At 41.0% G+C, this 18070-nt stretch overlaps 1 protein-coding gene across 2 annotated transcripts in view; it reads left to right on the top strand.

Moving 5' to 3' along the window:
- Window positions 1–17323, top strand: part of LOC130696459 (uncharacterized) — a 42614-nt gene extending 25291 nt beyond the window's left edge. Inside the window, exons 4-11 of one of the 2 annotated variants that reach the window (XM_059497236.1) lie at window positions 6117–6193; window positions 7273–7524; window positions 9400–9681; window positions 12388–12670; window positions 14778–14923; window positions 15095–15331; window positions 15511–15784; window positions 15932–17323. In XM_059497236.1, the coding sequence (XP_059353219.1) occupies window positions 6117–6193; window positions 7273–7524; window positions 9400–9681; window positions 12388–12670; window positions 14778–14923; window positions 15095–15331; window positions 15511–15784; window positions 15932–16229 (1849 nt within the window). In that variant the 3' untranslated portion in view covers window positions 16230–17323. Of the gene's footprint in view, window positions 1–6116; window positions 6194–7272; window positions 7525–9399; window positions 9682–12384; window positions 12671–14777; window positions 14924–15094; window positions 15332–15510; window positions 15785–15931 lie in introns of both variants that reach the window. The other variant, XM_057519536.2, reaches the window with a different exon arrangement.
- Window positions 17324–18070: the final 747 nt, after the last annotated feature.

The raw sequence follows: 18070 nt of genomic DNA, 5'->3' as shown, positions 1-18070 counted from the left end.
TAGAATTAGATAGGCCATAACTTTCTATTTTATTTCTTTCCTCCCCAACTTTCTTTTTTTTTTTTTCACTCCTATTTTTTGATAGAATCAAGTAAAGCTATAATCAAATTCACATCTGGCCAAGCTTTACGCGCACACCCCACTTTTTTTTTTTCCAGATTCCTTTTTGTTCGTGTCAAGAGAGGACGAATCAATTAGTAGAGGGGGTGAATGAAAAGATTCGAAAATTGGACGACATGAAATGAGAAATTTCAGTGTGGGTCAAACACAATTTGGAAGATGTGATGGACTTGTACGAGTTTCGTTGTGTTAACGCCGGGTACGATTACGTTTGGAGGGAGATGTTTGTTGGGTATATACTGGGTGACTGATGTAGGTATCGAATTCAAGTTGACAGGTTTTTGTGAGTTTGGGCCCAAAGTTGTGAAAACAGTCAATCATTTATTCCACCAAAAAAAAAAAAAAAAAAAAGAAGAGTCCTCTTGTCGTAACGGGAACAAAGGGCAGAGGCTTCATAAAGTGACAGATGATCGTCAGTGAACAAGACGGTGTGTGATATTCAAAGAGAAGGGCATGTCTAGTGTTCTTGAACGTCAACCGTCTCTAAAGAGACATTTATTTCAAAACTTTACGTCTCGTTTTATTCATTTTTTTTGGGGGGTTTGAAGTGAAAGTCGATTGCATGACCCAAGGCTATTGAAATTCCTTCCCTTTTTTCTTTGGAATCCCAACAGATGAAGCTCTTCTTTGTACATCGTTTCTGCATAGACAATGGCGTATAAATGGTCTCCGTCTGTGTGACGTTTAAAGTGCGGGAGGGGGCGCATTGATTCGACACGGAACTTAAAAAACGTGCACGAACGCGAGGGCAACTGATAATTTAACTTCCCCTCCACGTCTGCCACACTGTCCGGCAATTCCCCCCCCCCCCTTCTCTCTTTCTCTCTCGATGTTGGATTTTGATTCGTATACGCAGTTATACACATTGGTTTTGTCAGCAGGAAGTATAATACAGTAGCAGCAGGAGCAATAGAACATTCACTGTCTGTTTGAGAAGGGGGGGGGCCCTCTGTTTGCGAGATTGCTATCATCAGTCTCTCTGGATGTAACACACAAAGGCCCAAGTGTGTAAGGATAAAGAGGGGGGGGGGACGACATGTGATGGTGGACAGAGATAGAGATGCAATCTTCTCACTCTACTGGACTTTTCTCTTTTCTGGCCTTGCAGTGAATACGGGAAGAGGAATATCATTCATTGTGACTCGTTTACGGCAATGTGACGCAATGAATCACGCGCAACCATTTTTTTTTTGTGTGTATGTGTGTGTTTATAACAATGTTTATTAAAGGGGAGTGCTCCTTTACTGGTTAATCGGCCAGGTGAAAAACATTCATTTCGCGTCTGGGAAATGAAGAGGGATCGACGTCTAATTTCCACGCGACGCTATCCATCCTTCATTTCGCCTATTTTTTTTTTTTTTTTTTTTTTTTTTTTTAGACAGCAATTTTTGCTATCTCTACTCCCCCCCCCCCCCCGCCTCTCGCTATGTCCAGTGAGTAAACTTGAGCGCTTCACAAACACACTAGGGAAAACGAAGCACCCCAACTTGGACTATTATAAAACATACCGCGCTTAGATATCGGACGCCAAGGTGTGTGTCAGTGGTAAAAGGAAATGATGTACTATTTTTCACTTCTCCCCTCTCTTGTACATACTTTTTCCTATGTTCATAAGTACCGAGTATATCTTCTGAAAAACTGGGCTCGTATTTCCACATCGTATTACATCGTCATCTGTGCCCTGGGCGAGCTGTTCAATGCGTCCCCCTTCCCCTCAACTCTGTGCCCACGTACGCAATTCTTTCCAGATATTTATTACGCGCACACATAACTCATATGGAAGTGTGTGTGTCTGTGTGTGTGTGTGTGTGTGTAATACGCCTATTTTCCCTAGCCTGTCAGAGTTTGTCCGTTTTTTTTTTTATTTCAAAAATAATATCAATGCTCTTCTATTTCCGTGTAGTAGCAGCGATTAGAGTGGAATCAACTCCAGAAGGGTCCCCCCTCACCCCACGCCCTCATCCGTAACAGTGTTCATAAATGTCCTCCCCGTGTTCGCTTAAACCTTGTGTGTTTACTTAAAAAAAAAAAAAAAAAAAAAAAAAAAAAAAAAAGTTTTCAGTGAAATATGAAATTTCCGTAAGGGAGAAATTTTGCCAACTGTTTTCAGCTCCAGCAGTTTTTAAACGAATCGTTTTAAAACAGTTTAGGGGATTATTAAAAACCTGTTTAAATTTCCAGGAGAGAGAACGAGCTTCTGAAAACTGTTTGTTTGTACAAAAAGAAAAAGGGACTGAGCTTATCCCTCCTTCTTTATTGACTCAATTTCTCGCGTTTGAGAAACAGTGGTATCCTCCCTCCATCCCAACTTTTTATAGCATGTTGTGTTCGAATGTGCAAAAGTGGCCCGATGTTATCGCATTTTATTTTCTGTCGTATCAGCCACTCGTATGAAAAATAAGGTGGAAAAACGGATGCAGATGGATGGGGTTGGCGTGTGTGTGTGGGGTTACATACGTATAACATGTTGATGAATATCAACGGTTTAAGTGGCACCATGGGCGAAACGTGAAGGGCATACAGGAGCAGCTGCTTCGCTCTTGTGAAAGATATTGATTCCCTCAACTTTGATGTGAATAGATTGGGTTGCATCCATTACAACAATCGAACCGCGGCGTCGTTCACTGCCTTTGTTCCAGCTGAAGGAAAACTCGTGTTACTCAACCAGTTGCTGCTTTTATTTTATTTTTTTTTTTTTTATGTCTTTCTTCCTTTCTTTTTTTTTTTTTTTTTTAAGGACAGCATTTTTCATCGTCTGCGGATGTAAGGCGATGATGAGCTCGTCTGATGAAAGTCTTAAGGGTAGCAATACGTTTTGTTTAATGGACGGGTCCGTTTTTTTCTTGTTCTTTTTGTTTTTAGGGTTTTTTTTTTTTGGGTGTGTGTGTGTGTGTGTGTGTGTCGGAAGAGATGGACAGTTGGGAAGGGTTTGGAGGGTTGACAGTTTGTCAGGACGAGGAAGCGTTACGTCGTGGTTAAACAATAGGAGCAAGGATGAATTGTTTTTTTCTTGTCTTTTGGCGTAACCGTTGCGCACGATCAAGTTGCACATATTCAAGTCGACGGTTTTGAACGTCGTGTGCGTTGATCTATTTCTTTTTCCTTTTTTCTTGCGGCTGTATTTCTACACGCGTTCTGGAACAATCGGCAGATAGATGTTGGACTGCGTGACTTTGCAGTTGGGAACGAAGAGAGAGGGGGGAAAGATCCAGGCCGACGACCGCCGATTGGAATGTTGATGTTCGACATGGGCCTCTTTTTCTTGACGTTTTGTATTTGGTGTTATTTCACTATCTCTTGTGTGTCGTCGCTTGCGTGAGAGACCTTTATCGCACGCATCTTCTGCCCCCCCCCCCTTCTCTCTCTCTCTCTCCCGAACCGAACGCTAGTCTTATCTTCCCGGCTTATGTGTGTGCTCAAAAGAATCCCATCGTTTTTCTCTGTAGACACACACACACACACACACACACGTTCGGGTATACCTCTCTTACGATTTAAAAAGGGAAGTTTCTATTTATTTTTTTTTATTTCGGGCAGTAAAACAAAAATTAAGTATTTAAATGTTGTTGTTTTTTTTAACGATTGGATGCGCAGTGTGGTTATCGCACTTGATCGTGTGTTTATTTTGCCAGTCGTAGAAAATGACGCGTTATTATTAGAAGAAATGCCGTTGTGCAACGTCACATGTCAGTTTGAAGTGTGTGTCGTGTTTTTGGTCTGCCCAATATTGGCACACTGGGTGTGGTTGGGTAAACCGAGCTCACTTCATCTATGGCTGGACAAAAAAGAATGTCTTCATCGTGCGTATGTCTATATTGCTGACACATTGTTTGAAGAAGGGACGCGCAGGGACCACGAATTTCGAATATTATCATATCAAAGGCAGAGAGACACACAGACATACAAAAAAAAAAAAAAGGGTTGGTGGACTGTTTGTTTTGCTTCGGACCACGTCACTTATTTGGCTAAATAGAGACGAAAAAAAAAAGAACGTACTTTGTTATTACTATTGATGTTTGACGAGCGCGATGTGTTCATAAATTGCCGACGCTTTATGAGGAGGCACTGGCCAGCGAAAGACATGTCAAGATGATGAGCCAAAAAAAAAAAAAAAAATGTTTGGTATGAATTTCGTCTAGAAGAATGTCAATAATGAAGAAATATCGTGAGCAATGACGCGTAACATTTGAATGTCACTAGTAGATGGTGAAATCAAGAATCTCTTTAATTACTCAGTAAATTCACGCTCCCTTCGTTTTCCCCTGTTGGAAGAGAAAGGAAAAAAACGTTGAGCTCATGCCAACAAACAAAAAATGTTCTACGTTTGTTTAAAAAAAAAAAAAAAAAAAAAAAAGGAACAATACAATATAGAACTTTGTCTGAGTTGGCTTCCCCTTCTCCTGTCCTTTCCATTGCTAACAAAAGAGAACTTTGCATATCGGCCATATCTCCGATGATGACGATCCAGGCCGGATTGCGTGCCGTGTCTCTCTATCGCTGTGTCTGTGTGTGTGTGGTACATGTTTCTTCTTTTTTTTTTTTTTTTTTGAATCTTGACTGAGGAGAAGAAAGAAAAAAGGGATAATAATAAAGCGTAGACTTTGGCGCTCAATATTTCATATCCGTTGGGTCGCGCCGCTGCCGACATTGTGAATTTATGAGCGCTCGTAGATCTTTTCTCTATCCAGTCACCGCCCTATTTATTATTATTTTCTTTACGTTGGCGTTTGCTACGTTATGAATTGTTCCGTCATTTATCTTTTTTTTTTTTTTTTTTTTTTTTTTTTTTGGAACCGTATTGGTTTTGATTAAATTTCCTTGTAGGTTCTTGTCTAGTTTTCTTTGCGGTTTTTTTTTTTTTTTTTCTTTTTGCAACTAGGGAATTTTAAAGCGAATTCTTTCACAGCCAAGTGAGCGCCAAGGAGATGAGAAAGTCGATCGATCATTTCGTGTTGGAAGTGAAACAAAGGAGAGAGTCAGAATAGAGTTGTCAGTTGGCTCTTTTCATGTTTGTCACCGTAGATTGCGTCGAATCTTCTTTTATTCACAATTAGCCGATCTCCCCCCTCCCGTCTCTCTGTCTCTCTTATTCACTTCCTCCCCATTTATTATTAGCCAGCTTTTCTTCTACAGATTACACAGTTCTACAAAGACTTTCTCCCCTCTTTTTTTTTCTTTAAAAAAAAAAAAAAAATCGTCTACTATCAATGAAACAATCCTCCCATTTTGAAACGAAAGCAGTTGGACCTAAATTGGCTGTCGCATTGAAATCGGCTCGTAGAGTTTTTCATGTATTTTTTTTTTTTTTTTTTTGTGTGTGTGTGTGTGTGTGTGTGTGTGTCCTCTTTTCTCGACGTGTCTCGTTATCATTTCATGGATAACCAGTTAGCAAGGCGCCGTGTTTAACTGTTCACATACGAACGAATAATTAGCTCGTCAGGGGGGCGTCCGATCGATTTGTTCCCGAAAAGAAAAAGGATAGAGCAAGTTACCGTAGGGAAGGGGAAAGAAAAATATCACGAGATACCCTTTTTGATAAGACTGTTGGACGCTAATGAGCAGCGTCGCGGCGCCGCGAGGAAACGCGTTCAGCTGGCAACAAATCATTTCGTTTCATTCCGTTGAAAGAAGCTCATCCGCCTTGTGGCAAAGCAGCAGGAGCATTTTTATTTCAAAGCAGCCCCACAAAAACTAAAAATCAAATAAAATAAAAAAAGGGAGTGGTTTGTTGGATAGGTGTTGATCACGAACGATTTCCCGCTCGTGGGTTCCGTCGCAATTGTTTTCCCTTTTTCACCGTGAACGTAAATGATTTTTATTTATTTATTTAACAAACCGTTTGCGTGTCAACTAGCCGTTGCCGTGATGGCGTCGTGAAAATCCTTTGAGCATCCGTTGTGTTAGAAAAATATTTGTGTTTTAATACGATCAACGTTAAAGAAATGCTCCGGTTGTAATTTTGTTTATTAATCGATTTGTTGTTGTTCGATTAATAGGGTGGAGAAAGAAGAGAAATGCTACCGCTGCCTCTTCATCGCCCAGAAGCATCCCAACGTCCTTCAGTACAAAGAATGTAAGTTGCAAAAATTTCAATTTTCTTTTCTTTTTCCTTTTTTTTTTTTTTTTTTTTTTTTTTTTGATGGACTTTTCGTGAGATCCCCACCTCCCCCGTGACGTTATGCTAGAGCCATTTTATGATTGTATTTGATGCCTCCTGAGTGGTGCTTTGGTATGTGTGTGTGTGTGTGTGGCTCGGTGGTTAGTTTGGGCCATCTTTTGATGTCTGCCAACGAGATGAAACCCATCAGGAGAGGCAGCACGAGGGAATGGCATCGGGGCGTTGTGTCTTGAATTTCTGATCAACATTACCCTCACAGTCTTCTCTACTGGCAACCAATTCTTCTTCTCCTTAACGTCACTTTGCCCTTTTAGTAACTATGACACATGCGTCTCCGCCCTTTCCCTACACTCTGCCCGTCTCGTCTTTCGGAAAAAGAAAGGCTTTTGTTTCCCCCCCCACACACACACACACACACACACACACAACGGCTGGAAAAAAAAAAAAAAAAAAAAAAAAAATCAAATCAGAGATGAAAAGAAGACGAGAGTGTTGATGCCATCGGCCACGGGAGGGGGAGCCTGACGTGACTTGGTCATTGTCTTTTCATATCGTTCGACAATTCATCCAATTTCCTCCAAAGTACCAACCAATATCTTTCACGCATATTACCACCCCTTATTCAGCTCAGTTAACAACTTGAAAATTATGTCTTTTCATTTATCGTTCGTGAATAACGGGAAGAGGGGGGGGGGATACGCTATCGATCCTCAGTGTCCAAAGTGAATGAGAATGTCAACAACTGTTCATTTTCTCGCATTGATTTGGTCCTCTCGACACAAGAGCCTCGATTTTTTTTTTTTTTTAACTGTTGCTTGATGCTGAAAAGAATCGATTAAATGTCATCCATTTTGTATAGAGATGATCCATTATGAACGTAGGAAACGTTGGTCAATTTGGTACGTTTTACACGCACTCACGTACTAAAACTCTCTGCATTCTCGTGTGTGTGTGTGTTTGTTTTGTTTTGTTTTTTTTTTTAAATTTTTTTTTTGCCTTTGGTGGTGACGGCCCGGATGGTGATTGACGTGCAGCTTATTGCGAAGGACGAGACACGCTGGAGAACCTGTGCAGCATGATACCCGGAGACGCTCAACAGTACTCGCTCTTCCGCCGCGACGCCGCACCAGTAGAGTGCCCCTTCCGCGGATCCTACACGTTCACCTATTCGCGCGGACACGGAGAATGCCGCTCGCCCGTCTCCCGATTGGACTCTTGCACGGAGAATTGGCGCACATTCTTCCGATACCAAGCCTGTCCCGACGTCCAGGGTACAGAAAGCTCAGGTAAATTATTTTTCTGAATGAATGTTGTTTCGTTGCGCCGATTGACCATCAGTTTCTATTCAATCGAAGGGCAACCTTTTGTTTGATGTTTCTATCGATCCTTTGAAAATAGCCAATCGCAATTTTTAATGCGAGCCTGTTTTTGTATCGTATCGATTGACACGAATTTTGGGAAGACATTGCCATGTCATGTTTGCTGCGATTATGGCTATAAAAATTTTTAAAAAAAATATAGGGGCTTGTGTATTTGGGAGTAAGCCGATTTTGAAGTTTGGGTGATGTCAATTTTTGGCTGACGTAAGCCAATGGCATATTGACATTTTCAAGTAGCTCAACTCAAACTAACTTTTACGGACAGGAAGCTGCCCCCCGTTTTTTTTTTTTTTAAAGAGAGAGAAGACGATTCTCTCTCGTCGTCATGGAAACGGCTGATGAATTATTTTTTCATTATCCATTTACAATAGGATGGTGGAGGGGATGTACAAAAAAGAAGCTCTTGTTTTGGAGCTAGTCACGTTTATGGCCAATGCATAAATCTTGTATTTATTTGTCTTTTTGCTGCTATTTTACTTCCTAGTTGATTGTTAAGACTGGAGGATCGATTCCTTTTTTTTTTTTATTCTTCTTCTTTTTTCGCTTTACAAGAAATTGCTCTTGGCCACCGCTTTGGACTTATTGACGTTCTTGTACTACGAGCTGTAGCTGAAAGAATGTGCAGTTGATTGCGTGAGAGCACGAATCCTCTCGCTTCGTACACGCTCTTTTATTTTTTTTCTTCTTCTTCTTCTTCTTCTTTGCCATCGCACCCATCGTGTCCTTCAAGAGTGAGAATGAGACAAGCGGTTCCAACGTATATAGCCTGGGCTTCTAGTATGTGTGTAGAACGTGATATGAAGAACGGCAAAAAGGGTCTGGAGGGTCCGGTTCATTTCTTTTGCTGATCACGTCCCGGCGCCCCGACTGTGCACACACAATCGTTGTGTCGGCCCGTCTCGTTCCTATTTTTTTTTTTTTTTTTTTTTTTTTTCTTTTTTTTAACTTTCTTGGCCACGGCTCATCATCCAAGGCTCTTTTCTATTTTTTTTTTTTCTTGAAATCGTTTCTTAAACGTTCGATCGCTCACGCACGATGGCCTTGTTGGTGAACGCGCTTTCACGATATCCAGCATCCAGCACACGACTGGAACACGTGCCCCAACGGGGGCCTCTTTTAATCCTACCTCTATGTATGTGAACCTACACCACCGTCAAGAGTTTGTATCTACCAAAAAACGAGTCGACCCGTGTCGTCTGATTAGACAAAAGAAATCTTGCCAGCTCATACCATTTTTCTTTCCTTAGTCTTCTTTATTTATTTATTTATTTATTTATTTTTTTTGTGTTTCTTCATCATTTTTTTTTTTTTTTTTTTTTTTTTTTGAATTCGTGCGAGCAAGAATGTTGTAATACGATCCAACACCAGCAGCAAACAAAAGACTAAAAAAGAAAGGGAACTTTCACCTTCTCTTTTTTTTTTTTCGTATTATTTATTTATTTATTTATTTATGTGCGTCGTTTTTTTTTTTTGTGGGTTGGATACAATAGACTTGGGTGAGAAGTGAAGGCCCTTTTACTTTCATGAATTTCAAACTAGTCTTCGTATTTCATCTATTCTGCGTAGCCTAATCCGAACATGCTACGGTTCGTCTGCAGCTCGTGAATGCTCAAGTCGGGTGTCGGATAATGCACCACCAGATGAAACCTTCACTATTTTAATATTTGTTTCTCTCTCTCTTTCTCTCTCTCTCTTTTTTTTTTTATTATTTTATTTTTTAACAAAAATATTAACTCGTTTCGAATGTTATTTCTTTTTTTTTTTTTCTTCACGCGTTCGTAGAAGAACAGCTGGAATGCTTAGCCCAATGGAAGGACGGCTCGCTGCGCTATTTGATGGGCCGTTTACAACACCAAGGCGCCACTAGCGATGAGGATCGTTACCGGTGTTTTGTCTACGAGAAAATTCAAGCTCCGTCTCCCTCTCAGTCGACTTCGTCGCTTCCACTTCCGGCCGGAGAACGTCATCGCCCTGTCACCATTTTGCTGGCCCAGAGTGGCGACGCGACTTGCAGCGGATTGACATCGCCCACCGAAGGCTCTCGCACTCTCAAACTCACTAAAGGTAAAGAAAATCAAAAAATTATCATCTCATTAATAAGAAAATATTCAAATGTTGTGCCGTGATTAATTTAAAAAAAAAAAAAAAAATTGGAATCGAGGGATGTGTGGATCTTGCCAATCGAATTTCTTTTCCTTTTCTTTTCTTTTTACGATAGAACAAGTTGTGAAACAAAATCAACGTAAAAAAAAAAAAAAGGAAAGGAAAGTCACGAATAAACAAAAAAAAAAAAAATGGGGAATGGAATAATGAGACAACCAAGGAAAAATTTGATGGATGAAGAGGATATTTTAGAATAGAAAAAAAAAAAAGGGGGGGAAGATATTCGTTAGCACTCTTTGCCACGCTCGATTGGTTCTATAGATTGTATATTTTACATACGCACACGAAAAATAGAGAGAGACATCACACTACTCAACGTCACGGCAGACACTATGGCGGCAAAGGTTTTTTTCTTTTCTTTTTAAAATATATTTTGTCTTTATTAAAAACATCACGGAGTAGATGGAAGAGGCAAATGAAAGGTCAAAGACGTTGCTGCGCGTTCTTCACTTGGAATCTTTGACGGGCTTTGATTCTGTTGTTACGCTCGGCCGACTTGGCCCCCAAATGTTTGATGATTTCCATATCAGAACCCGAATAGAAGGAAAAGGATGTCTTGGGGAAGAAGAAGAAGAAAGAAAAAAAAAAGCCTCTAGTGTGCCCCCAATGTCTTTTTTTTTTATCCTGCCTTTGCTTTTCTTTTTTTTTTTTTCTTGTTTATTATAAAATACATAGCTGAGTAGCAGTAGACTATTATTTAGTCGGAATCCACCCAAAATGTAGAAGGAAAGAAAGGGAAAAGAAGAAGAAAAAAAAAAAAAAGAAATTGGGAAGCTTGGATGCATTTTTCCTTATGTCTATAATGATTTGCTTGTCAGAAGACAGAGAGAGGCAGCCCTTGGCGACTTTTGTTTGATCTCTTGTCAAGTCCATTTGATTTCTATTTTTCAAACTCTTCATCTTCTTCGTGCGCCTCTCTCTCTCTCTCTCTATCCCTTGTCTTCCCAAATGCCCGCATCGTCGACTTCGCTTACAATTTTTATTTCTCCAATCCTTTTTTTTTTTTTTTTTTCCTATCATGTCCTACCGAATTTATTCCTACTGTTTACAACCCTAACGGGAGTAAACAAAAAGCCTTCAATTTAAAAAGAAAAGAGAGAAGTTTCATTTTTTTTTTTTTTTTCTTTTAAATTGCCATTGTCTCGGTCGATTTCTATGCGACTGAGCTCGACAATCAGCAATTAGACCATCAAATACGTTAGGCTTTTAAACATTGATACAGACGCACGTTTCTCATCAAGAAAAAACGTGATGAACCTTTCTGATTTTTTTTTTTTCTTCGTGGTAACTGGAAGGCGACGTTGATGACGAGCTCTCGGTTGTCATGGCAACGCTTTAAAACCCAACACGGCCGTGGATATTTGACAAGTTTAATACGTACGAGCGAAAACAGGAAAGATAAAGAGTTCGGGGGTGGAAGAAGAAAATAAAGGTCCTTCTTTTTTTCTTTTTTTTTTTTTGCTTTTAGACTGAACGACACATAAGCCGTAATGTGTGCTCGTGGGTGCGCTAAGCCTTTTTTTTTTTTTTTTTTTTTTTTTTTTCCCCTTACGAAAAACTCTTGTGTTGTAGCGTCGAAAGCTAAAAGAAAGTTGCTATGTTTTATATCAAAAGCTATTCATTTCCTGCCAGGCTGCTTGCTAGAGAGAGCTACTTCTTTTAACCATCTCTCATCTTTCTTCGTCTTCTTCATTTCCCCGAGAAAAAAAAAAAAAAAAAAATAAAAAAAAATTGGGGGAGATACTAGGACTGGCTGGAACCGAACTCAAAAAAGAAGAAGAAGGTTGATAAAGTTTAGTTTTCCCGTTTGGGGAAATACGAGTACATTATTTTACACCTTAGTTCACCGTCTTCGCAAAAGCACTTTACAGTTGTGGCCTTATCGTGCGTTGCGGAGAGTGGTCCACGAATGCCGGAAGCGATCGTCCGCGAAACTCCATCCGCCAATATACTTCCGCATCGCGAAGTTTTGCTCAGCTTGTTTTTGGTTTACATTTTTTTTATTCTGAATATATTTTGTTTTTAAATATATTTGCGAGTGGGAGGGGGTTTTTTTTTCTTTCTTTCTTTTTTAGTTGCTTGTGCATATTGATCGAGACCGGCTTTCTGTCTCCCAGCTCTATGTATGTATGTGTGTGTGTGGGGGGGGGGGGGGGGATTGTGTATTGAAACTTACAGGATATAGTGGCGTTGCTTTTCAGTCGACAACTCATTCCGCATTGAGCTCTATCCTTTCCTCCTTTTTGCATCTTTCTCCAGCGCAGTCATCCATCCCGACACAACTTTTGTCCCTCTCTGTACGCACAACTTTCAGAGGGGGGGGGGGGGGGGGGGGGGACAGAGGCAGCTCACGACGAGAGCCGCCTTGTTACTTTACCAACTAACTAGAGATACTTGTTTTTTGTTTTTTTTCCATAAAACATGCTCATTTGTTTATTTATTTTTAAAATTTAGAAAAAAACAAAAAATAGTTTGAGTTACCTTTACATTTTGATCCGTGTGTTTATTTAATTCAGTTGGAGTAATTTAAAGATGTAATTTTTGGCTTTCATTTGCGTTTCGTTGTTACTTAATTTATTTTCATTTTGTTTTTAATTATTATAGCAGAAGCGGATGGCCGCAAGTGTCACTATCCGAGCTGGTTCCTGGCCCACAATCGGTGGCAGACGCTGGACGGCCGTTGGACTTACACGCTGCACAAGAATTCCACCATGCGCATCATCAATAACACGACGACGGCCCACGTGACGGCCACCATTGTCGGCGGTCCTTCGTTTGGCGCCGCATCGGCCATCGTCGATTCGCGCATGGAACAGAAAGCCGTTTGCCAATCTGTGCTCGATCTCGGCGATGGAGCAGTTCGAGTCGTGGCCCATCTCTCGCAAGGCTGGTGCGTGTTCGTTGATAACATTTCTTTTCATTGTATTTTTTTTTTTTTTTTTTTCGCATCCATCACGATTATCGTTTTGCTGTTGATTCCATCGGGCTGGAACTGCGTCGATATGCGTAGGGCGGGCGAGATCGAACTTGTAGGAATCGTCTGTTTGCGTTGGCGGAAGCCAAAACAAAAACAAAATGGGGAGCCTTTCAGATTGTTATGCGGATGAGCACAGCAACTAGACCTTTTAAATTATTATTCTTTTCCTTGTTCCGGCAATTTATTGCCATAATAATCCACCGTACGCTTCTTTTTTTTTTTTTTTTTTTTTTCTATCTTAGATGCCTCCCCCGCCCCCCCCCCTCAAGGTCTCGATGTTATGATGGGGAAGGGGGGGGGGTATGAGGAGAAGGGAAAGAGATCGATGAGTATGTCTGACGATCCGGATCTTTGCGTCAATACGTTACCGGTGCGCTACTAGTTTCTCTCGTCAATGTCGCTCATATTCTTGTTCTCGTTTCCTTCCGCCCCCCCCCCCCCCCCCCCTCCCTTTTTTTTTATTTCCTCCATTCCTTCCTCTTTTTTTTTTTTTTATGTATGCTCCAATCCCGCCAATGTTGTTCCATCCTTTGACTAGCGCTTCTATAGATTCCGGCGCTTTGTGGCAGAGAAGGGCAGGTTTTCCTTGTACACACATTCTGTATATCTTTTTTTTTTTTTCTATAGTATTTTTTTTTTTTTTTTCTTCTCTCTGCTCATATCAATCCCACCATTTTCATCCTCTTTTTTTTTTTTTTTTTTTTTTTCTTCTTACTAAACTTTCGCCGCCGTGTGCGGAGTAATTTCTTTTTTTTTTTTTTTTTTTTTTTTTCACAGAAGCGTGTGCACTTTCGTTTGATTGGGTTGCTGCTATCTTTAGCGTAGAGTCCGCTAGCAACGGCGAGAGAGGCAACGCAATTGCGGTCAATGTTGATCCCTCCCTTCCATGTAAAAAAGCCGGGCAGGAGGATTGGGGAGGGTAGTAAGGTAGTACATATATATATATATATATATACAGAACTGGTAAGCAGTTACGTGCACTGTCCCACAGGATAGAGAGAGAGAGAGAAAAAAGGGGGAGGAAAAGCCCCTCCAATTCTGCTCTTTTTTTTTTTTTTTTTTTTTTTTTTTTCTCTCTGCGCTTCATCCGTCGACTATATTAAGATTTGCTGTTCGCCGTAGAGAAAATTGGCAGTTCCCGGCGGAATGGCCCCAGGCTGAAGCCGCTCGGAATTGATAACTCACTCACGGAAAGAGAGAGAGAGAGAGAGAGAGAAAAGGCCTAAAGGATTGTATTGCGTGCTGGATTCGATACGTAGAGGCGAGTGTGGTGCGCGAGGGGTGTGTGTGTGTGTGTGTGTGTGTATGTGTTGCAGCCGTATGTAAAAAAAAAAAAAAAAAAAAAAAAAAAAAACAGATCCATCTTTCATCGCACGCGGATGCACCCATCACACACAATCCTTCCTTCCTGTCTGGCCATGTCGGTGCCCCCTTTTCAATCCCGGGTTCCGTCCCTTTTGGCGTATGATCCCTTGTTTCCGCTCGTGGCCCCGGATTGCACAAGTAGCGAACAGACAGATGGACGGACTCTGTTCGCATCTCACACTCGATGCGGTTGGCAAAAAGGAAGATTTGGAAGGACGAGGACGGGACGGACACACGAGCAGCGCGCGCGTTTCTAGAAAACAGATTGCCGTGCATTTTTATCGCTTGATAATGTATGAACGCTCGAGAACGCTGCACCCGCCGTCTTCATTGTCATATTCTCTTTCTCCCCGCTGGTCGTTCATTCTCAGTGATGCCAAAGTAATCAGGGGACCACTTCTTTCCACCAAGTTTTCGCTAGACAACACAAAGGACGCGTTCCGCTTAACTTATTAACAAAGATAAGCTTCCCAACTCTGCTGGCTCCGCCCCTTTTATCCATCCCCCTCCAACTGGCTATTTTGTTTTTGTTTTTTTTTTTTTTTTTTATTATTGGTTCATTCATTCCTCGAACATCGGACTTGACGCAAAAAGACAAAAAAATAAAAGTAATTAATAAATAATAATGAATTTCTATTGTTTACAAAAATTACAGTCAATCTGGCTACGTGTGCATGGTGTTCCATCGACGCGATGGCCACGTCGTCGAATTCCAAGCCGGAGAAGCCGCTCCAGCGCCCGACGAAGCTTGCAGCGCTTACTATTTCAATCCGGTTGTAGGACACTTGACAACGCTAATTGGTACGTGCTCACTTTACTCCGTACGTTTAACTCACCCCCACCCCCCCTCCCTCTCACTGCCAACGGTGGTCGTTGTTTTTTCTTCTCTTTACTAATCGTCGGGAGAAGAAAAAAAAAAAAAAAAAGAGAGAAAAGAGAAAGTCTTATTTATTTTGATGCGCTTAATTGCAGCTTCTTCACACCAGTCGGTGTCGTGCCCGCTGGACGGGAAATTTAACGTTATGAGGTCGTTCAGTCACGCGTCCCGTCTGCCTTGCTCTTCCGACTCGATGGCCAATGACGTGTCATCCGCCGTGGCGACACCGCATCTCTTCCTGGCCGGACAACGGACGTCAGCCGTCGCCGTCGGCTGTTCCGCCCCAGACACGCTCGACCTGTACCACGAGTGCAGCCGGGAAACGAGTTCAGGTAAAAAAATTTCTTTTCGTGGAGAAAAAGGCAGCCGACGAGCTTGTTTGATGTCATTGACGTTTTTGGCTTGTAGGGCCTTCACCTCATTACGTTAAGAAAAGGGTTAAAAAAAAAAAAAAAAAAAAAAAAAAAAAAAATGAAATTAAATAAATAAATAAATGTTCGATGATAATCAGGTTATCTGTGCCGGAGCACGTGGAATGACGATCACGACGAGCGCATCAAGTACGTTATCGTGACTCCGTTGCACGCAGCGGCTAACCGACACGGGTTGGACGGGCCGCCGCGCCGCTTCTGCCTGACTCTGACCACCCACGCAACCAAGGCCACGACGTTGCCGCCGTCCGAGAGTCAACATCCGCAGGATCTCGTCTCGTCTGGCGGCGCCGCCAATGGCGCACCTCTTGAATGGATCGCTTCGAGTGAAACTTGCGTCCGGACGTATGCAAAGTACGACCCCGTTTGTTTTTTTTTGTTTGTTTTTGTTTTTTTTTTTTTTTTTGTTTTTTTCGTTTGGATTCATTTGAAAATAACGTGTTGACTGATGATGCAATTGTTTTGTTTGTTTGCTTGTTTCTCCTTTTCATTGTTGCGCAGGGATAGATTGGCCACCCACGGACAGCACTCGACGCACTTGTCTCACAACGCCCACAATCTGCATATCACGACGACGGACAGCGACGGAAGCTCCGCCGGCGCTTCTATTTTTAACGTCACGTCAGCTGGACAGTGTACTGGCGTCGAGGCGGCCATACTCGACCAGCGGAAGCTTTTCCCTTCCTCTTCTTCGTCCTCTTCGACGTCGGCCGCCACCGCTCGCGCGTCGCCAGCGAAGATGGATTACCTACACCTATTGTTAATGGTCGTGACCGTCGCACGTCTCGTCGGTCGGTGATTGCTACAAGTGCAGCGAAAGTCAAACTATTGTTGTTCATCCTTTTCTTTTTTTTTTTTTTTTTTTTTTTTTTACCCCCCATCCCCCCAATGCGACTGTGATTTGTGTATTTTTACTTTTTTATTTTTTTTTTTATTTCATTTTTTGTTTCTAAAACACGAAAAAGATTAAGTTGAAATCAATAACACAACAATATGATGAACGATGTTGGCGGGAAAAGACATTTAAACCGTTGGCGCTACGTGTCAGTTACGTTCGCTCGATTCATTCGCATCTATTTTTGTTTCCTCCTCTATTGCTTTTTGTCTTTGATATTGAATTCTATTGTACCGTCTGGTGTGTACATATTTAAGTGTCGTCGAAAAGCTTGGCCGGCCCCACAGGATCCCAAACAGATTGACGTGCGTGCGTTGGATTCGATTACAAAGGTGAGCTCGAAATGGCTGGAAAAATGGTACAGACGTACAGCGAGGGGGGAGGGGACTAACCAGACGAAAGAATCAGTGAACAGACCAAGCCAACGATCGATGTAAAAAAAAAAAAAAAAAAGCTGAATGTGTTGAGAACATCAGGTTACACGGTTGCACCCTAACTCCAATCTCGTTTGAAAATTACCGTCGACATTTTTGTTTCTTCGTACCGAGAATCCTCTCGTTCGCATTTCAGTTTAAGCTTCTTTCTTTTTCGACCTACGTCTTATCGCCAACTGGGAAAAGAAAAATTCCCGTGGATTTTCAGATTTGAATTTTATTATTTCCATCTTACATCTTTCTTTCGTGCGTGTGAGTGTGTGTCACAAAAGAGATGTAAAAGAAAAAGAAAAATCCGGACTCGGTGGCTCGCAGACTTTGTTGACTCGTGTTTTTCTACCGTAGGACGTCAACACAGCCTTAAATGATATCTTCGTCGCCAGCGTCTGTACAAGTCTCTTTTATTATTTTCGTGGTACTAGCATGATGCATCATTTTTTTTTTTTTTTTTTCATCCACAGTTGCAGTTTAGATTGAAAAGCCAAGAATGGGCAATGCAGCATTTATTATGAAGATTTCATTTTTTTTTTCTTTATATATATATATATTGTTGTTTAAATTCTTCATCCACACTATGGAACATCATGTTCCCAACATCTTGATCCCCACTACTAAGATTTATGACAAAGCAATTGGTACTTTTTTTTTTTGTGTGTGTGTGTTGTCCTTTCTTCTTTTGTATCGTGTGCATTAAAAAAAAAAAAAAAAAAGAGCGTTTGTAATCGATTGAAAAATGTCCATAAGGAATATTTTTGTTTTGTTAATCTTTTGCCTATTTTGTATGATAATTTTCTTTTTTTTTTTTTTTACATTCTTATTGCGTAGGGGATGATCCTCCAATTTTTTTTTTTTTTTTAAACGTGTCGCATATTACCTGTACTTTACACACTACCAAGATGGAGAGAAAAAAAAAAAAATTACGTTTGTAACTTGAGTGTATGTATATAGATAATTACCATATTGTCATTCGGAGCTTTATTGTAAATACATTGATCCATGATGAAATCTAGATGTGATTTGAATAGTGACGTTATCGTGACAACACCCTACGTTCGATTTTCCGCGGAAACTAGTCCGTTGCCTGACAGGAAAACAAACTTTTTGACTAATAAGGAACATAAAAATAAAAGTTGTAAAAGAAACTACAAGTCGACACAAGTTGAGTGAATGTAAAAAAAAAAAAAAAAAAAAAAAGGATAAAGAGCATCGGGATTGGTTGCCGGGAGATGCATCAATCATTGAGTTGCTCATTTCCTCCCGACATGGGCAGATACGGGTGGTTTGGGAAAATGAAATATATAAAAAGGAAAC

The sequence above is a fragment of the Daphnia carinata genome, chromosome 10, assembly GCF_022539665.2.
Source record: "Daphnia carinata strain CSIRO-1 chromosome 10, CSIRO_AGI_Dcar_HiC_V3, whole genome shotgun sequence".
NCBI lineage: Eukaryota > Metazoa > Arthropoda > Branchiopoda > Diplostraca > Daphniidae > Daphnia > Daphnia carinata.
The sequence above is the reverse complement of the archived record's forward strand: the minus strand, read 5'-3'. Positions and strand labels throughout refer to the sequence as shown.